At 49.6% G+C, this 21,563-nt stretch overlaps 1 protein-coding gene across 1 annotated transcript in view; it reads right to left on the bottom strand.

The window, feature by feature from the left end:
- Positions 1–21,563, bottom strand: part of MYO18B (myosin XVIIIB) — a 240,724-nt gene that overhangs the window by 103,153 nt on the left and 116,008 nt on the right. Inside the window, 6 exon segments of the mRNA XM_077761677.1 lie at positions 564–668; positions 5,915–6,025; positions 9,176–9,376; positions 9,532–9,655; positions 13,366–13,520; positions 18,800–18,924. Coding sequence (XP_077617803.1) covers positions 564–668; positions 5,915–6,025; positions 9,176–9,376; positions 9,532–9,655; positions 13,366–13,520; positions 18,800–18,924 — 821 coding nt within the window.

Raw genomic sequence — 21,563 nt, forward strand, 5'->3', positions numbered from 1 at the left:
TGTGGCTTGAAGTGTCCACAGGGCTGCAGCTGAGAACCTTCGTGTCCAGATGTGGCAACGTCCCCCGGGACTCCACCTTCCAGAAGCTCAGGGCCGTGAATTAGCTCACCCCGAGCCAGGCGGACGGAAGTGGCCTGGCGAGGGCTTAAAGCCATATTTGCCTGACTCTGAGTCTGCTGCCTCTGGCAACGGGCTTGTGCTCACAAGGCCAGCTGTGGACAGAGCGACCGTTCTCGGCCACCCCGCTGAAGCAAGGGCTGCCTCCGCCCTCTCCCCGCCAGCCTGCCGAAGGCAAGGCGACCTCGTCCGCCACTTCTGGAGGGGCCCACCCCACGTGTTCTCATGGTTCTTCCAAGAACTCCGCTGTATGTGGACCCCAGAAGGTGTCCTTTGAAGAGCCAGTGAGTGGGGACAGGGCCGGAATTGATGGGGACGAGGGCACTGGGGAGGCTGGCTGAAACGACCGGCCTCTGGCATTCCCTCCCCCTGAATCCGAGTCTCTCCCAGTGCCTGGGGGCAGGGACTGCGTTCTCTCAAAGCGCCTGCTGGTGTCTGCCGCTTACCTGATCGCAGAGGGTTCCAATCAAGCCTTCCAAATCCTGCTTCTCATGGAGGACCATCTGCTTCTCCTCGTATTCTTGTTCCAGCTGCATTTCCAGCTGGCGGAGCTGCGGACACACACATGGGCTGCATGAGCTCCTTCCAGACACAGTCCACGAGGCAGGGACCCTCCGGAGGGCGGGAGGGCTGTGAAGCTCACGGCCCCCTGCCCAGCTCCACAGAGGCCGCCCTGGCGTCTCTGTCAGAGAACCCAGGAGCCCAGAAGCCCGGGAGCCTGACTACGATGGGGAGAGCCGGCCGCTTATGGGGAGCCCCTGCCATCCGCTGTGAAGCGCCCCCCCCGAGATCCCCCCCTTCCCTAACAGGTGTTTCCTCCTTCCTATGCCACGATCCTGCTCGAGTATTTGTGGATCTAAGCATTCTGACTTTTAAAGCCTCCGCACGACATTATCTCTGGTGTATTAACATGCAGCCACCTTCTTTATTAAAGAGACCGGGAATCCATGCTGTTAAAAAGAAGTCTGCCTTTGAGATTACGTGGTGTCACGGACTATGAGTTCGGGTCTCTCCAAACTTCCTATGTTGAAATTCTAACACTCTGACACAGGACTCGTTGAAGATGGGCCTTTAGGAGATAATTGGGTTTAGATGAAGTTCATGAGGGTGGAGCCCCCATGCTGGGGTTAGTGTCCTTTATAAGAAGAGACAGCAGAGGGGAGCCTGGGTGGCTCAGTTGGTTACGCATCCAACTTCAGCTCAGGTCGTGATCTCAACGCTCGTGAGTTCAAGCCCCGGCTCTGTGCTGTGGGCCAGAGCCCACCTTGGATCCTCCACCTCCCTCTCTCTCTGCCCCTCCCCCACTAGCACGCATGCACACACTCTCTCTCTTCAAAAATAAATAAATGAACATTAAAAGAAAAATAAGAGACAGCAGAGAGCCTGCTTCCTCTGCTTCTCTCCATCATGTGAGGATGCACCAAAAAGATGGTTGTCCCCGTGTCGGTAAACCGGGAAGAGGGCCCTCACCAGACACTCAATCTGCCGGCCACTTGATCTTGGACTTGCCGACCCCCAGAATCGTGACAAGTGAGTTTTGTGTCCAGCCCGCGGTCTATGATTTTCCATTACAGTAGTCCAAATGGACTAAGACATTTGGTTACAAGGAACTCAGTCCATTTACACTTGACTCTGATTTCTCTAGCCACTCCTCAAAGGCAGGAGTTTCCCCACCGAAGCAAACACCCCAACTGTAACCGCTTTGCACACCCTCCTCCCCACCAGCCTCTCTCCTACGTGTTATCTCCCCCTCCCCTTCACCTGCCTTTCCATGCTATCGGTGACCCTGTTTCACAGATGGGTAAACTGAGAGAGAAGCTGTCAGGCACACACTCCTGAGTGAGTTGTGGCTGAGAGCCGTTAAGGCTCTATCTTCTGCTCCCAGCTCTTCTGCCACCCCAGACAGCCATCAGCTTTCCCACCTGAGGGCTAAAACAATCGATTCCCTGCCATGGCGAGAAAGAGAGATGGAGCTGAGCAGCGCGACATGTGAAGCCCATGTGAGTGCTTGTCGTAAGGAGAAAAACACCTTTCTCTGACCTCACCCTCTCCCTTTATAAATCTGTCCACGGAAAAGCCTCAGGAGGCTCTGGGTCACATCTCCACCTCACTGGGGCCCCAGGTCAGGGCACCCGTGATGCTCTGCGGTACTTTTAGAATGCCTCAGAAATGGTGCAACCTTCACCTGAGGGCGCACGGGAAGGGACTGAGGGCTTCCATCTCCTGACCCATGGAGGGGCAAAAAAGCACTGATTGATGGTCACTTAGGTAGAAAGCAAGTTCGTTTCAGAACTTTCTTTTAACAGAGAGAGAAACAAGGCACTCTGCTTGCATCTGCTTTTAGAGGGAAGACAGGCAAAGCTGAAACTCATTTGAAAAATTCATATTTGGAAAAAGAGGGGCATGTGGGTGGTTCAGTTGGTTGGGCTTCCAACTTGGGCTCAGGTCATGATCTCATGGTCCGTGAGTTCGAGGTCCATGTTGGGCTCTGCGCTGACAGATCAGAGCCTGGAGCCTGCTTCAGATTCTGTGTCTCCCTCTCTCTCTGCCCCTCCTCCCCACCTCTCTTTCTCAAAAATAAACAAACATTTAAAAAAGTGTTTAGGTGTCCGATTTCAGCTCAGGTCATGATGTTGTAGTCCATGGGTTCAAGCCCCGCATCGGGTTCTGTGCTGACAGCCTGCTTCAGGTTCTGTGTCTCTCTCTGCCCCTCCCCTGCTTGTGCTCTGTCTCTCTCTATCTCTCAAGAATAAATAAACATTTAAAAAATTTAAAAATTTTTAAGAAAAATACACAAAATAATAAAAACTATATGTCAAGCAAGGCCAAATTTCCTGGAGTGTGCTCTGTGGGATGTTTCCCCTTGGTGTTCACAAGGGTGATGGGAATGTAGGTGAAGGATGGACGAAAGTCCGTGCTAGAATCTGAGTTAATAGTTTCTTCAGTGCAAGACTTATCAGAGCCTTTGGCAAGTTCATGTGCACTAATGGATGCAGCAACATCGCCTAAGGCTGACTTCTATCAATGCTTCCTAAAATGGCCTTCCACGGTCCAAATGTTTGCAAAAGAAAAAAAATTTCAATCTAGTATTTTGTTTTTTTTAAAAAAGAATTTTAATGTTTTATTTAATTCTGAGAGAGAGAGAGATAGCGTGAGCAGGGGAGGGTCAGAGAGAGAGGGAGATACACAATCCGAAACAGGCTCCAGGCTCTGAGCTGTCAGCACAGAGCCTACGCGGGGCTTGAACCCATAAACCGTGAGATCATGACCTGAGCCGAAGTCGGACGATTAACCGACTGAGCCACCCAGGTGCCCCTCTAGTATTTTGGTTAAGAGACCAGGCTTTGGAACGAGACGGACCTAAGTTCAAGTCCTAGCTTTGCTGCTTCCTGGCTGGGCAACTTTGGACAACTCACTTCACCTTTGTGAACTCTGGTTTCCTCACCTGTGAACCAGGACAATCGATCTTTACAGTGCTCCTCAGAGGGGCAAATAAACGGATGGACATAAAGAACCCAGCCTGGTGCCTGGCACCCACTGGGTGTTCAAAGTTTCCCATTTGTTTCTCCCAGATGGGTAATAACTGGCCCCCTCGTGCAAACTCCCCACACTTTCCAGTTTACAAGGTACTTCCCAGTCTTTTATCTCTTCGGTACAATAGCCCAGGAAGGCGGAACATTTTCTATCATTGCTCCAATTTTACAGATGAGAAAACGGAGTCTCCGGAAGGCAATGGGGCATAGAAGTCTGGATGAGTCCAAAAACCACTGACTCTTTCCAACCCTGGGGAGTTTGGGAAGGAATGCACTCCGTTCCTCGGGATCATCCATGTGAACCTCCAGAGGGGTGGAGCTTTGATGGGACCCCAAAAAAGAGTATTTAAAGAGCAGTCAGGCAGCAGCTACAGTGGCATCATCCACTGGGGGTGAAAAACGGGCTTGGCTCTCAAACACTACCCCGGAGTCAGGTCAGGGCACACAGCAGTCAGATCTGCCGGGGACGTGTCGGCTAGATGCCCATCTTCTGCCAAGGCTCTGACAGCCACAAGGCGCCCTCAGTCCTGCCCAGGACGATGCTCTCAGCTGTGAGCCCCTTGGGGTGCCAAGTCCTCCCACACCCTGCTCCTCCCGGCTGGATGAATCACACCCAGGAGCAAGCCAACCGCCTGGCTGGTTCACAGCCTGGAAACCGGCACGCACACCAATATTGCTCGTTAAGCATCCGTCACAAGGATCACATCACAAAACCATGCAATGTCTCCCCATCCGTGCTCTCCCTGCCCTTCACTGTGACCCTGCAAATAGCCATGTTATCCCGTTCCACAGATGAGATCAGTGGAGCTTACTAGCGAGGTCACGTGGTCTCTGCAATGCCCCACGCTTGGTAGCGGATGACGCTGGGCTTGACCCAAGCCGCCATGACTCCAAATTAAGTAGCAACACTGGCTTTCTGGTGCAGCTTCTACACAGGCCGTGAGTGACCAGCACTGGATACAGAGCAAGGAGCCAAGGAATAGGATGGACTTTAGTAGGAGTTGAAGCTTTTAAATCACCTTTCCAAGATGACACAGTTGGTAAAGTGGAAAAGCAAAGATCGAGACCAAACCAAGAGTCTGGGAATTCCAACACCCAGGCCCTTAAGCCCTACAGTCTGGACGTCTCCGTAGACAGTCCGCCTAGGGAGCCAAGAGCAGGAGTCAGTGTTAGGAATGCTCCTAGGCCCCCTCTTGGAGATTCAAAGGTACACAGAGCCACCAAAGATCTGCAGGGGTCCCGCAGCAAGAAAACCTATTAACTGAGCCAGACCCCAAAGCGTTCCAGCCCCTCCACTGAAAGGACTCATCTTACATTCACGTCAGTCAATGCATCCATAAGGGTGTTTATCTCAGCATTGGTTACAATAACAGATGATCCAAAAATCCTGAATGCCCAGCCACAGGGGACTGGTTGAACAAATGACAGCGTGTGGACTCTGCTTTGAAGCTCTTAAGTATGTACAGTAGACCGGTGTTTACTGACCCGGAAAGAGGAGAGAGGCCAAGGACAAACTGCTGAGTGAAAGGCTTCAAGACAGCATGACCGCCTTCAGATAAAATGGTATCTCAACAATATGTATGTGCATGTATGTGTCTACCAAGACAGAGAGATACTAAATGACTTTTAAAATAGTAACAGGGGCGCCTGGGTGGCTCAGTCGGTTAAGCGTCCGACTTCGGCTCAGGTCATGATCTCACAGTTCGTGGGTTTGAGCCCTGCATAGGGCTCTATGCTGACCGCTTGGAGCCTGGAGCCTGCTTCGGATTCCGTGTCTCCTGCTCACTCTGTCCCTCCCCCACTTGTGCTCCGTCTCTCCCCCTGTCTCTCAAAAGTAAATAAATGTAAAAAAAAATTTCTTTTAATTTAAAATAGTAATAATGATGGTTTCTAGATGGTAAGATTTCAAGGGCTTCTTGCTTTCTCATCCACTGTTTGAAATGTCCGAGCAGGAGCTCGGATGAAGCGTGAGAAATTGTTCGTAAAGGAAATAGCCAGAAAGGACAGGTCCCCGTCTTGAGATGTGGGAGTCCTTCCCCAAGGTCTAAGTCACATGGAAGTATGGGCTTTGGGCAGAAATCTTGGGGTGATTATGCTTGAGAGTTCCAGAGGCTTCTGGAAGCTCCAGGACCATATTGCTCTAGGACCCTTGACAGCTAAAGTGGTGGCAGAAGGAGTCGGTCCCCAGGCGCTGGAGTCCCACCCCACGCTCTAAGGAAGGTGGCACCCCAGGCTGGACGTGCGAGGTCCCGAGGGGCACATACCCGCTTCTGGCAGGACTGACGGACATCTTCCAGCTCCTCCTCCTGGTCCTCACGGTCCTTCTGGTGGATCTGCTTCATCCGCTCCATCTCTAGCTCAAACCGTTGGCGGACCTGGGGGCAGCAAGGACAGTGCGTGAGGGCGACCCGCACCAGCCATGTCACCTGCGGTACCCCAGCTGCGTTTTTCATTTCTGGGGCACAGGGATGAGAGTCCGGAAGCCCCCACAGGTCCCCGGGAAGGTCAGAAACGGTAGGTAAATAGCCCACATGCTGCCTCTATCTATCCCTTCCTGTGGTCGCTACAATCATCACTAATCCATCAGGCTATTTTCTGTGAGTTTAGACGGAAGAATCCTCAGCATCCTTCTCAACAGCTTTATTTAGTTTATTTAGTTATTTTGAGACAAAGAGAGAGAGCGTACAAGCAAGGGAGGGGCAGAGAGAGAGGGAGAGAGAGAATCCAAAGCAGCTTCTGCACCATCAGCCCAGATCCTTGCGCGGGGCTCAATCCCACGAACCGTGAGATCATGATGTGAGCCGAAATCAAGAGTCAGATGCTTAACCAACTAAGTCACCTAGGAATCTGCTTCTTGACACTTTAAGATGAAGTATATGTCATAAATTTTTTTAAAAACTGGGGGTGGCACCTGCGTGGCTCCATTGGCTGAGCGTCCGACTTTGGTTCAGGTCATGAACTCACAGTTCGTGAGTTCAAGCCTTGCGTCGGGCTCTGTGCCGACAGCTCGGTGCCTGGAGCCTGCTTCTGATTCTGTCTCCCTCTCTCTCTGCCCCTTCCCCACTTGTGCTCTGTCTCTCACTCTCAAAAATAAGATAACATAAAAAAATTTAAAAAAATAAATGATGAAGCAAATGTGTCCTCCCAGAGCAAGCATCCTTGATGGTGTTTTGAATGAGTGGGTAGGTGGGTGGCTGGATGATAGAACAAAAGTTGATTTATGAAGGAATGAAAGCTTTCAGAGGGAGATCACTTGCCCAGAATGTCACCTTGAACACAACTCACTTTGCCTCTGATTACTCTTCTCTGCGGAAAACAATAACCTTAAAATGCTTTATGAGAATTCAGTGAGATGGCCCACATAAAGCACCTCGCGCACTGCCTGGCACACGAGTCCAACTTTCTCTTTTGAAAACAGAAAGGACTGTCCCCTCCCTCCTGGAAGACATAATGAACAGCTGTGTCCCATGAAGGAGGTGAGTCTTTTCCATAAGAGCCTCCAAAACTTGCTCCAAGCCAACAAAGAGCCACAGTCCATGACGTTTGAGCTGTATGGTGTTGTCTAGAAGGTTCTAGAATTGGAAGCAGAAGTCATGGGTTCCTGTTCTGGTTCAAGATTATACTTCTTTGATCTTGGATTCATGAGGGATTGACCCAAGCTCTTGCTTCGCAAATTCTGTGGCGTGTTAGAATTAAACAATGCAATATTTTTAAAAATGTACATTTTTAGGGCTTTGCCCTTGACCTACCACATCAAAATCTCCAGGCTCCAGGCTCCAAGAACCTATACGTTGAAGCTCTCTCTACTGTGCAGGACGGTGGTGGTGAGGCAAAGGGAGAGCGTAGCACCAAGCCCCTGCTACAGCTCCCGGCATAAAGTAAAGCTCAAGTTAAATGTCAACCTCTTTCCTCGCCTCCTTTTAAAATGACGGGTTATGGGGAGATAATCCAAAATGAGGAGCTTAAGCAAGTAAATGTAATATTTCCTTTCCTTTTTTTTTTCTAGCCTCTTGGACACTCCTGACATCCACAATGCCATTTATGTCAAGTGTATATGAGTTAACGTAAAATTCCCTGGGAAAAGTGCTATATTGTGATCCATAAATATCTCCCAGTATCTACAAGGGCGCAATGCCATGCAAGGTTTGGGTGAAGCTGAGGACGGATGAAGTGTTGAGTCAGCCTCGCCTCTGTGTCAGTGGAGGGTGAAAAGCTAGGAAAGTCGCATTCACTTTCAGGCCCCTGAGGTGGCAGGAGTACATTTCCACCTCTGAGCACCCAGGGGTGCCCTGGCGATGTCTTAAAGAACTAACACACTTTCCCAAGTGCTCGCTTCCTTCTTGACGTGGGATTGCTATGGGAACTGCACGATCCTCTATGTCCCTTAACGGGCCGCACAGACACTCCACCTCCTTCGTGAACCTCCATGGAGCCCTGGCTGGGGCTGGGGAAAGCCAGGGGATTGAAGGGGGGGGGGGTTGCTGAGGTCTAGAGAAAACAGGGGGCTCGTCTAAGGTCATATCGACTGAGCTGCCTTGAGGACCCCACGTGGAGGCAGCCCTACTTCAGCCGCAGGACTTCCCTGCCTCCAGGCCTTGGTGCTGGCTGTTCCTCCTGCCTGGACCTCTCTCCGTGCCAAACTGGACTCACTCTTCAGTACCTGTCACATCCTCCAGTAAATGTCGCTTCATCCAGGAAGTCCTCCCTGATTGCTCCTCCCACCCTGCTCCCAAGACCTGATCGGCAAGTTGCACTTTCTCATGACCCTCAGCACGACTGCAAACTTCCAGAAGGCAGAGAGAGACCACACCTGTCTTGTTTACAGCTACATCGCGGGACGCAAAGTCCGCGTTTGATAAATTCCCGCTGGCTGAGTGAGTGAGGGACTCTGTTTTCTGGACTGCTCCAGACTCTGTCCCTCGATGCCCACCACCACCCTGGGCTTAATACTTGGCGGGCTCCGTACCAATGGAGTGAGGGTAAGTGGGAAGCAAGGGCAGGTGCCTGGGCCTTCCCTCTCCTCCTCCCTCCCCCTCGCCCCAACCACCACTCTACCTTGCTTACCCAGAGCTCTCAGGGCTCATATGCTTTACATATTCATCCTACCTGGGGTGCCTGGGTGGCTCAGGCCTCAAGCAACCCAACTCTTGATTTCATCTCAGGTCATGATCTCATAGTTGTGAGTTCAAGCCCTGCATCTGGTTCTGTGCTGACAATGCAGAGGCTGCTTGGGATTCTCTCCTCTCTCTCCTTCTCCGCTCCTCCCTCACTCTCCTCTCTCTCTCTCTCTCTCTCTGTCTCTCTGAGGTGACCTTGATGCTTGCAGGATGGGAAGAGTGTGTTTGATCATGGAGGGTCTGAATGCCAGACCTGGCGATTGAGAGGGTCTCTGGGGGTACTAGGGAGCCATAGAAGAATGAGGAGTAGCGGAGTGAGGTGAGGTGTCGGTGTTGCATTCCAATAGCCCCCGCCTGCGTGGGAGCCAGCATGGGACGGGCTGTCAGCCTGGGACGGTGCTTCCTTACCTGCTCCAGCTGCTTGATGGTGTTTTCTTGCTGGTTCTGGATTCTCTCATGTTCCTGGGCACTGGATTCCAGGCTCCAGAGCCTCTCCTTCAAGCCAGCGACACTGTTTTCTCCCAGCGAGGACAACCCCACCAGCTCCCGCTTATGGGCCTGCAACTTCTCCACCTCCTGCTTCAGCTGTGAGGTTTCCTGCTCTTTTTGCTAGAGACCAGGGGGCAGAGACCGAGAGTCATGTGACCACATGCCCNACTATTTCCCGCAGGTGCATGGTGGGGAGTGGGGTGTAGTTCCTGGAAGCCAGCAACTACGAGCCAGGATGGTTCCATGCCCGCCCCCACCCCGGCCCCATCCCTCACCTTCAAGCGCTGCTGAAGCTGGCCCAGTTCCCACCGGACACTGGTGTTCTCCTGGGTCACTTTCTCGCGAAGGCCCTTCTCGAACACGGACTCCCCCAGGGCCTGTGCCAGCTGCATGTCAAACCTGTCAAGCAGAGCAGACGTCATGGCGCACGGGGGCGGGGGCCAGAAGGGCCGGAGAGGGGCCAGAAGGGCCGGAGAGCGGNCGGGCAGTAGGAATGTGGGGCGCCGGAGAGCGACTTTTAGGGTTTACGTGGAGTTTCGGCAAAAATAACGGAGCCGTATGTAAAACATGATTACATAAGTAAAAATAATAGAACAAAAGTATACACAGACACGGAAAAGGGATTTAAAAAAAAAAACATATAGAATGATAGAAAAATCGCATCTATCTGGTTTGCCAATATATGCGAGGAAATCTTTAAATCTACAAGGCCCAGGTTTGGGGGGGGTCTCATACTCATCTACCCGTGAACGAGTGAATGCATATATCTGCTCAAACAAGAGATATTTCACATTCCATCTCCTCCATTATTATTATTGATAAAAGCCTGGACATTAATACACTCAGTGTGCTCCTCATTTGTCTCCCCAGCAAAAAAAAGCACAGAGACTAGGCAGTCCTCATGGCCAGGGGATTAGGAAATGCCTCATCTGGGGGCCCCCCTGACCCTCCGGAATGCGGACCAGGTTGGAGGAGAACTTTCTGGATTTGATATCATTCCATGCAGTGACCTTGGTCCCATATCACTCTCATGGATGAGGAAATGAGTACAGAAGGCTCTGGCAAGCCCCAATAAGATGTGACCTCAGCCACGTGCCCTTGGCCCAGCAGAAAGTGTCACTGCTCCAGGGACCTTGGTGTGGCCAGAAGGGCTGAACGGGGCATGGGGTCAGGGTCCTAGTGAGGAGAAAGCCTCCCTTGTTACAAGATTATCCAATGTGTCTCGAAGCTAGATGGTCATTCAAAGCCTCAGAGTCCTGAGGAAATTGATCATGGGTCGCACGAGGGGGTCCCCCTGTTGGAAGAGTCCAGGGGGTATCTGATTGGCTGTTGGTGACATCATTAAGAGCTACCACTAGCCTCCCCAGTGAATATAAACACTGTGATGGTGATAAGGATCCAGCCGTCCCAGGGCGCTGGGCTCTGTGCTGGGGTCCACGTAGTCTCTATAACAATTCAGCAAAAAACACGTAACAATACCCATTTCACAGAGGAGAAAACTGAAGTTCAGAGCGGCAGAGTGATTCACCCCTAAATCCCAAAGTGGCGGAAGTGGGTTTGAGCCAGCTTCTCTACTGCCTCAGCCAATCCCCCCTCTAACTGGGGTGGTTGGAGTGGTGACAGGTGTTTCACGGGAGACCTTGACTTAACAGGCCACCTGATGCCAAAGAATGGCTCCTATGGACTCCAGCTTCTGGAACACACCAAACCCCCACCTGCCTGGGGCCAGATGGATTCGCACACACGCTTTACCCCACCAGAGGGAGGCCTGGGGTTGTACTTCCAGCACGTGTGGGAGTCGATGAGCCCAGCACAGGCCCCCCCCACAAGAAGCCAGCCTCGGAGCTCCATCGGCCCTCGGAACCAAACTCTGTGATCCATGGGGTAACCGTGGTGACAATTAGCCAAGCCCAGATGGAAACGCGTTGGGCCACTCTGAACCTGGAAGTCACGCTGGGGACAGGGACAGAGACATGAGTCCATCCAGGGCCCATCAAACTGAGGAGGTGGCTCCGTCTACAATTCTATTAAACTTGGAGAGATTATGAAGAAGTACTGCTGGCTTCTCGATCTTTCCCTGGCTATAGCCATTTTGCCTGCATTCCCACCATTAGACTGAGGCTTCTATTGCCTTCAGCCTCCCTGCTGAATTGCTGGCCCACCTTGAAAGAAAATGGCAGCCATTCGCAATGAGCATCAAAATGTGAATTAATTTCTGCCAGGGGGTGGCCGAGGGGTAGGGAAGTATCACAGGACGGGTTAGTCTTTGAAGGAAGAAATGGGATCTTTCGCAGGAGGGTACCACAGGGAGGTACTTGAGAGACTGGAATGAAAGATTTTGCTCAAGGGGGTCAGGAAGGACCAGAGAGATGGAATTTTCTGGCTGTGTAAACTCCACAGACGGTCCCCATCCCCAGCAGCGAGCGGGAACCCTGCATACAGCCTCTCAGAGCAGGAGAAGCCCCAGATGAGAGCCAAGTTGTCACAGCTGTCAGAAGCCCAGGGGAGGCTGGAGTCCCCACCTCTCAGTCTGCAGATGGGATCTGTCGGAGCTATTCCTCAGCCACAGGTGGCCTGCTTAAACTCCTCTGAAACATCAGTCACCCTCTGGCCTGGAGAGGTGGTGTCATTTGACAAGGTCACACAGGAAATGGGCAAGGAAAGACAAAGACATTTTCCTCACCGCAAGGACAAGGTCAGCCAGAATATCCAGGAAGGTGGAAAAGGAAAGAGAGTCAGAAATCAATAAAGGATTAAATAACCTTTCATTGGGGGGTGGGGGGGCATGCTAACAACNTTTTTTACAGGAAGAAGTCAGCTCAGAAACAGCTCAAAGTGCTAGGGGCACCGGGTGACTCAGTCAGTTAAGCGTCTGACTCTCGGCTTCGGCTCAGGTCATGATCTCGCAGTTTGTGGGTCCGAGCCCCGTGTCGGGCTCTGTACTGAAAGTGCAGAGCCTGCTTGGGATTTTCTCTCCCTCTCTGCCCCTCCCCTGCTCATGCTCTCTCTCTCAAAATAAATAAACTTAAAAAAAAAAAAAAAGCTCAAAGTGAGAGAAAGAATAATGATGCAGACCAAGTTCAAAATCTCTGCTCCTCCTATGAAAATATAATTCAGCTTGCCGCCTCTGGGAAAAGAGGTGCCCTGAGCAAAACCCCACCTGAGTCACGTTTTCCAGTTGTATCCCAGGCTGTGTCTCGGCTATTTGTCTGCCTTGAAGTCTCCATTAGAGGTGGGCTGACTCCTGAAGGGACCCCTACGCACCATCACTCTCCCCAAAAAAGCTGCGGAACTTCAGGCACAGAATGCCCAGGGATTTGATCAGCACAGGCACTGAGGGTTTGCCCATGGAAGCTCCTGGCTACCAGTCTAGGCTCTCCCGTTTGCTGAGCTAGGAGCACAGCCTGATGGGAAAGTGAGCCCAGGAGTGCTGGCATCTTGTGCCCCGTCTATGCCAGAGCTGCTCATGTGACCTGAGAGCCTGAGCAACGAATGAAAAGGGGAGTGAGTTGATTTGGGGCCACCCCAACTCTCTGGCACCATTTTCCGCCCCGGGTGCAGAATTCAGTCCGTTGAGTCTACCAACTACATCACTTTGTCTTCATGACAATGGGGTATTCCCATCTCCCACTGAAGGATAAGAAACTGAGGCTGGGGGAGTTGAATGACTTGTCCAAGGTCACGCAACTAGAGAGAGGTACAGCTCACACTTGAAGTGGGGTGGCTTGACATCAGTGCTGGCTCCCCCAACCACCATGCTAGGGTGTCCTTGCCCTCCATAACCAACTCTTCACTTGACAAAGGGGGATGCTGAGGACCAGAGAGGCCAAGAAAGTTCCCCAAGGTCACATGGTCGATTGGTTGTAGAGCAAGATGGGTACAGAAAAGAACGGCTTCTTGCTTCATGCTTGGGAGAAGCTTACAGGGATCGAGTGTGAGGGGTGGGGAGGAAAATGGGGACAGAATGAGAGGCGAGGGGTTCCACCTTGTGGATGAGGAGCCCCAACAGCAGTGAGGGGGCCAAGGAGGAGAACCTTGAGACCCCAGGAGACCCCCGGCACCGACGCAGCCCACCCTGGAGCCCAGGGATGCTGTTAAACGCAACTCACTTCTTCTGCTTCTTCTCGAGCTCGTGGTTTCGGCTCTGCTGGCTCTCCAGCTGGACGTGGGTGTCCTCCAGGTCACAGGTCAGATGGTGGCACTTCCTCTTTAGCTGGTGAGCCATTTTCTTGGCCCCCTCATAGGCGCTCTGCAGCTCCCCGAGCTGTGGGAGTGAGTCACAGAATGAATTACCCCTCTCCACTCGCACTGGACAGGCTTCCTACTTATTTCAAGCAGCTGCCATTTCTGAGGTGAGCAGAGTGGGAAAGAGACCAGGTATTGGGGCCGGAGAGACCCCGTCGTGACCACTTTCTGCCTGTTTCATGGTGAGGAAGCTACTTCTCTGAGCTTGTCTGCTCAAGAGGTGAGATGGGGTGGTGATTCCCTCCGTCCCTTAGGGTTGTTTTTAATTTTCCTCCATAATCTTCCTGCCAAGGTTCCCCACAGATTCTTTACAAGCCCTGCCTCCACAAGAAGGCTGAGGACTGTATAATTAATATCCCCAATCGGCCGGCACCATCCCAGAGCCCATGAGGATTAGCCATGGAACAGCCAAATTGGCGCACGTAGAAGATCTGGCCAGGAAACCCGAGGGACGGGCTCGGAAGGTTAGAGCAGTGAACGGCCCTTTCAACGGGCTGAATTACATGGGGAAGCACATAACCGTAAACAAACAGAAAAGCAAAGCCTCTTGCATCTTCCTCGAGGAAAAACCCTCCCAAATGTCCTCGTTTAAATCTGGGAGAGAGGACAACTCAGCGCACTCACTTTGAAGAAATGGCCTCATTAAAGAATTTCTTTAAATAAGCAAAACTCTCAGTTAATGAAGCCTGTAATTCTGAATTCAGTATTTGACGGCAAATGGGATGTTTTCTTATATTCTGCGGCTCAGGAAAGGTTGCAGCTTTATTACTTTTTAATGCAGCATGAATAGCACATTCCCCCCCCCCCCATTCCTTGGGGAAACTGACCCGCCTTTATAATTTGTTATGAAAGCACTGTGCTATTTCCCTGCAGTTGGGTTTAGCCACAGCCCAAGATGCTCTTGAAGAGTACGACACCTGCCTGTCTGGGAAGTGACTACTAAAACTATCATCACCATGGAGGATCCTGAGTTTCACCTCCATTATTTATAAAATCCCATATGATCTCACCCTGGCCCACCTCTGCAAGGGGATTTCATGATGCTTTTCTCTCGCAATGAGGATATATATATGTATCAGCAAGACAGGCAAATATGGCCTCCATTTTCAAGGTGCTTACCCCTAAAGGCAGGGAGGGACCAAGAAGTAAGCAGATAATTACAATATGCCATAATGAGGTTTATACTTGGGGACACAATTCAGGGGCACCCAAACAGTCCATATCAGAGGAGACTTTCTGGAAAGAAGGACATGGAAGCTCAGATCTTAAAGATAGTTGGAAGTATCCAGGTAGGGGAGAAAGAGTATTCTAGGAAAAGGAAACAGCATGTGCAAAGGCCCAGAGGTGAGGAAGAATAAGGCAGTGCAAAGGAATAGGACAGAGAGCCCAGAAATAAACTCATAGATATAAAGACAATCGATCTTTCAAAAAGGGGCAAAGCTAGGGTGCCTGGGTAGCTCAGTCGGTTAAGCGTCTGACTTCGGCTCAGGTCATGATCTCACGATTTGTGGGTTCGAGCCCCACGTCAGGCTCTATGCTGACAGCTAGCTCAGAGCCTGAAGCCCATCTTCAGATTTTGTGTCTACCTCTCTCTCTGACCCTCCCCTGCTCACACTGTCTCTCTCTCTCTCTCTCAGAAATAAATTTTTAAAAAACATTAAAAAATTAAAAAAAAAAAAAAAGGGAGCAAAGAGCCAAATAGTCTTTTCAACAAATGATACTGGGATGACTGGTCATCTACATGCAAAAAAAAGAGAGAGAGAGAATCTTAACACAGATCTTACATTCTTCACAAAAATTAACTCAAAATGGATCACAGACCTAAAGATAAAATGCAAACCCATGAAACTCCCAGAAGATAACATAGAAGAAAACTTATATGACCTTAGGTTTGTCAATGACTTAAAAAACTTTTTTTAATGTTTATTCTTGAGTGACAGAGAGAGAGAGAGAGCATGAGCAAGGGAAGGGGAGAGACAAAGGGAGACACAGAATCTGAAGCAGGTTCCAGGCTCCGAGCTGTCAGCACAGAGCCTGACGTGGGGCTGGAATTCACCGACCTCGAGATCATGACCTGAGCTGAAGTCGGAGGCTTAACTGACTGAGCCACCCAGACACCCTTGACAATGACTTTTTAGAAATGCACAAAAGCCATGACCCATGAAAGAAAGTTTATAAGCTGGACTTGATCAGAATTTAAAAAATTCTACGCTACAAAAGACACAATCAAGAAAATGAAAAGACAAACCACAGACTGGGAGAAAATATTTGCACAAAAGCCTATCGGATAGAAGACTGTTATCCAAATTATACAAAGAACACTTAAAACCTAACAAGAAAAGAACTCAATTAAAAAATGGGTCAAACCTTAAAAGAGAGTTCACTGAAGAAGAAAGACTGCAAACGAGCATATGAAAAGATCCTCTACCATCCTATGTCATCAGGGAAATGCAGATTAAAATAACTAGACCCTGGGATGCCCGGGTGGCATAGCCGGTTAAGCTATAATGTTACAGTCCATGAGTTCGAGCCCCGCATCAGGCTCTGTGCTGACGGCTCAGAGCCTGGAGTCTGCTTCGGATTCAGTGTCTCCCTCTCTCTCTGCCGCTCCCTTGCTTACACTCTCTTGCACTTTCTCTCTCTCTCTCAAAAATAAACATTAAAAATTTAAAAACAACAACAACAAGACACCACCACCCACCTATGAGAATGGCTAAAATCTGGAACGCCAACAAAACTACATGCTCACGAGGATGTGAAGCTGCAGACGCTGTCACTCGCTGCTGGTGCGACATGGGACGGCCACTCTGGGAGACGGGTTGGCAGTTTCTTACAACACTGAACAGACTCTTAGCACACAGTCCCACAACTGTTGTCCGTGGGGTTGACCCAAAGGAGTCTAAAGCTGACGTCCACATAAAAACCTGCACACGCATCTTCATTTCAGCTTTCCTCACAATTGCCAAAACATGGAAACATCCAAGATGCCCTTCAGTAAGGGAATGGATAAATAGACTGTGGTCCATCCAGACAATGGAATATTATTCAGCAGTAAAAAGATATGCGCTATCGGGGTGCCTGGGTGGCTCCATTGGTTGAGCATACAACTCAATTTAGGCTCAGCTCATGATCTCGTGGTCACGGGATCAAGCCCTGCATGGGGCTCTGCACTGAGCACGGAGCCTGCTTCGGATTCTCTCTCTGCCCCTCTCTTCTGTTTGCACTCTCTCTCTCTCTCTCAAAAAAAAAAATGTTTTTAAATGAGCTATCAAGCCATGGAAAGACGTGGAGGCAACTTACATGCATATCACTAAGTGAAAGAAGTCAATCTAAAAAGGCTACACGCTGTAGGATTGCACTAACGGGCATTCTGGAAAAAGGCAAAAGTATAGAAGGATGAATTGGTGGAAGGGTGTTCTGATGAAGCAGAGAGGATTTTTAGGGTAGTGGAACTACTCTATAAAACTACGATGGTGGATACATGTCATTACATATGTGTCTAAACCCATAGAATGTACAACGGCAAGAGTGAACCCAATAAAAACTATGGGCTTTGGGTGATGATGATGCATGAATGCAGGTTCATCCATTGTATGGAGTGCCAGTCTGGTGGGGGGTGTTGACCATGCAGGAGGCTATATAAAGGAATGATAGGAAGGTGCCTTCTGCTCTATTTTGCTATGAGCTTTAAACATGTAAGTGAGGCTGGATCCGGGGTGCTGGGGCTGGTAAACCTCATAGGAGAGCAGATTCTCTTCCTGGTTCCACACCCAGTGATATCACAATGGTAGGTGGAAACTGGCCCCTGTGGGAATATTTAGGCCGTGGAAACTGGCAATTGGCAAATACACATCGGGGTGTTTATTTTCAGAGGACCAGTTACCAGCACACCACGAGTTGAAGGATAGACTGGTCGGAATGTACAAATATGGGTGGTTGGAGACGATGCAAAACAGGCAACGGGGTCAAACTATATCTACGTTCATCTAGAAAACACTAGGTGTGCATACATTATATTTGTAACGTCCAGCTACACGTTGAAGACAGAGAGGAAAATTTGGGGATATGGGAAAATTTGGGAAATGCAAAGGACACAAGACAAGAGCAATAATGGCTGATGCCGACACTCTGGCAGCCGGGGTGGAGGAGAAGATGAGCAGCAGAAAGACCCAGAAATAACACTAAGGATAATGGCTGTGGTCGAATGGCTGAACAGGGACAAGAGGCAACCTCAGGAGCATAGAAGATGGGAAGTTGGAATAGAGACCCCTGCATTAAGTCAGGAATCTTCGAAGAGTTGGATGTCGGGGTGAGGGGACAGGAAATGATCCACCCCCCAGCCTGGAAGGAGGTCAGAAAGCCTGGTGCGTTCTGGCCCTGGGTGGGGGAGAAAGTCGTCTGATAAGAAATCAAAACCCCAGGTCTGTGTCTCAGGTGGGCTTAGAGCTCTGAGTGGCACTTTGTGCATGTTGCACAAGTCTGAAATGGAGAGAATGTCACGCAGTCTCAAGGGCTGCTGTAGAAGACAAGGCAAAAGCATTCTTTCTAGAGAAACACACCCACAACCCTGTAAACATAGAACTGCTATGAAAATCAGTCAAGTCAAAAAAAATTTCAAGGAAGATCAACTGACAATGCAAAATAACTAAACACACACACACACACACACACACGCACGCACACACTTCACTGTAAGAGTGGAAGGAAAAGGAACCTTCCACCATGCGGGCCACCTGGGTTCCCATGGCGGGAGTAGAGGGGCAGGCTGAAGATGGGCTCACACTCAAAATTTACAAAACACTCAAGAAAACGAGCCACCCTGAGAGTCAGCATACTTTGGAATAACAGAATGGTCCAAAGGAGACTCTGAAAGACCCCTCAGCTGCAGTGTGGCAGGTGGTTGGGGGAAGAGGCTGGAGGCAAGGAGACCAAGCAGGAGGCTGTGCTCTGGTCTAGATGAGAGATGGAGGTGGCACATTAGAGGCAAAGGGAACAGACAGGATGTGATGATTCTAAGGGCGTATTACCATAATTTTATAGAGGAGAAAGATCTGCAGTCCGGGATCTGAGGTTCTTTATTCCAGAGTATTCTTTCCCCATGCAGAACACGCACATGGAGACAAAATATTTCCCACCTCCCACAGAGACTCGCATTTGTAACGGTGGTGGAGGTGCAAAACCATGAAACGGGGGTGCCTTCTTTCTCCCTCCCCAGGTTCGGCCAATACCTTGAAGAGTGGAGGTAGGAACTTGCCCAGTCTGACATTCTCGGGACCCAGACCAGCTGCTCCCTCTTACCTTCTGCTCCAGCTCTTTCCTGGATGTCAGCTCCGAGTCCAGCCTCTCCTCAAATTGCTGCAGACGCTTCCGCAGGAACTGGTTCTCCATCTGAGCACAGTCGAAGCGCATTTGCCACTCATCCGCTATTTGACAAAGTCAGGGAGGCCAGGATGGGAGGCAAGGTGAATGAGGGCGGTTCTCTCACACTCTCTTAGCTCTCTGAGTGTAATTTCACAGTATAGACTTCCTGAGGCTTGATCTTAGACTTTAGGTTAAGAAAGTCTGCTTTACGTCTATGTGTTTTAAAAAAAATACTTCTTCCAGGCAGCCTGTCCTGACCACCTCTAGTTGTCTAAAGCCATTGGCTGTTCATTATTCTAAGCTTAGTTTCTTTATACCATTCAATTCCTCTGCAAGCATACATATACTTTCCTTTTTCTAAGGAAATCCCATGACCTTGGAGGTCAGGAGAGTGGTTTCAGTCCTTTATGGATCCTCAGCACCCTCTAGGAGTGTCTCCTACACACACAGAAGATTCCCTCATATGTGTTGATACAAGTTCACCAACTGGAAGCACCTTACTGGCCAACCACCTTAGGTGGGAGAGTACATAAGCAGTGACTATTGGTTAAATTAATTAACAAAGAAATCATTGAATAATAATTAAAGAATCTACTGAATAATAGCAACAAAGACATTCAAGTTGTCTCTATGAGATAATAAAACAATCCTCTGATTTGGTAAAAAAATAAGTTACAAAAAAATCCTCGCTGATGTGATAAAAACTGTTTGGCTGAATAGAATGGGCTAGACCAGGTTAGGATGTCTTTGGATTATCTGAGTAATAGAGTAATGTCCCTTAAGGTAATGGAGCTGTGGGAGACATTCCACATATGGACAGCTGAAGATAGAGACTTTATTCATCTCTCCATCCATCCATTCATCTCTTCATCCATCCATCCATCCATCCATCCACCCATCCATTTATTCCTCCATACATCCATCCATACATCCATACATCCCTTCATCCAACCATCCATTCATCCAATCATCCATTCCTTCATCCATCCATCTATCCATCCATCCATCCCTCCATCCATCCCTCCCTTCATCCATCCATCTATCCATCATACACAGTTCAATTTACCATGCACTAAAATACTCACAGAGCAGCATTACTCTATACCAGGCACAAGGGATAACAAAACAAACAAGAAACCACTCTATCTTCCAGCAGAATCCAGTGGGGGAAACAACATACAAAAAGACAGCTGCAATCTAGCATGATCAGAGCTCTCACAAGGCAAGCTTATGGAAATCCAGAAGAGAATTCAAACTCATAAAAGCAGCAAATGTTTTTGTTCATAATTGTGTCCGCAGGACTTACTACAATGCCTAGCATATCATAAATGCTTCATAACTTTCACTAGACAGGTGATGGGTGTTAGGGTGGATGGAGAGGTGGAAACCTGGATGGACGGATGGAGGGAAGGAAGGAAGGATGGACGCTTGGATACATGATAGGGCCTGGGTCTTAGAAGAGGTGGCCCCAACAGGGATTCCCACATAAGTAACCCAACCAGGATGATATAATTGTAAGGAGGTAGAGCTTGTTCAATTCCCACTAAGGTAAATCATATGGTGGAAGAAGAATCCTGTCTCGCCACCAGGAAAAAAAAAACCCTCAAATAGCAAATAGCTGCAAAAGGAGGAGAAAGCAGACAGCATTTCTGCCATAGCACCTGTGCTCTGCGCTCAGGTGGGCTACAGACCAGGTGATATGAGCAGAAGAGGAAACCGTTCTTCATTCTCCAAGGCTGATTTCTACCAATGCCCCTCCATGGGGGTGCGGGGCATTCTTTTTCTTTTTAAATAATTTTTAAAATGTTTATTTACTTATTCTGAGAGCGAGAGAGCACACGAGCAGGGAGGGGCAGAGAAAGAGGGAGAGAGAGAATCCCAAGCAGGCTCCAAGCTCAGTGTAGAGCCCGGTACCAGGCTTCGATCCCACAAACCATGAGATCATGAAGAGTCAGAGGCTTAAATGACTGAGCCACCCAGGTGCCCCGGTGGGGGTCGTTCTTATCAATACATATAATTCAGCCCTTCCTTATCCATCTTTCCTGGACTTATCTGACCTCCCCATTTCTATTGCAAATTTCTTGAGAGCAGAGCCCAACTAAAATTCTTCTGTAGTCCCCTGCCCCCAGCGGCCTGCCCAGTGCCGGCTACATACCCTAAAAGGGCCTCTTCAAACACCCCACCTGGCATGGTGGGAAAAACAGCTATGTTTTTGGTAATTGATACTCCAGCTCGATCTATTGAAGAGGCTGTGGTGACACGGCTCTGGTGTGATTAAACTGTTTTATGGCTCCTTTCGACTTTCCTATATTTAAAAAATTTCCCGTAATGAGCATGTATTGCTTTCCTAATGACAAAGTATTTGTGGCTTGGCTTCCCGGAACGAGCATCCAGGGCTGAGAGCCTATATAACATCATGACGGATGTGCTCGTGAGCTAAGCACACGTACTCCTCCTATTCAGTTCCCAGATCCACCTGGAGAAGAACAAACTGGGGAGTGCCATGTGGACTTCATCAGTCCCGGCCAGGACGGAACTGGGGCCATGCTCTTCTGGGGGGAAACTGCTGTCCCACCTCCTGGTTCTGTAAAAAGCCATTTCCTCTCTCTCTCTCTTTCTCTCTCTCTCTTTCTCTCTGTCTCTCTCCTTGTAGGAGAGTCCTGTGTCAAAGGCTCCCAAACTGTGCTATAAATGCATGTCC

Source organism: Crocuta crocuta, unplaced genomic scaffold (genome assembly GCF_008692635.1).
Source record: "Crocuta crocuta isolate KB4526 unplaced genomic scaffold, BGI_CrCroc_1.0 scaffold348, whole genome shotgun sequence".
NCBI classification, from domain to species: Eukaryota; Metazoa; Chordata; class Mammalia; order Carnivora; family Hyaenidae; genus Crocuta; species Crocuta crocuta.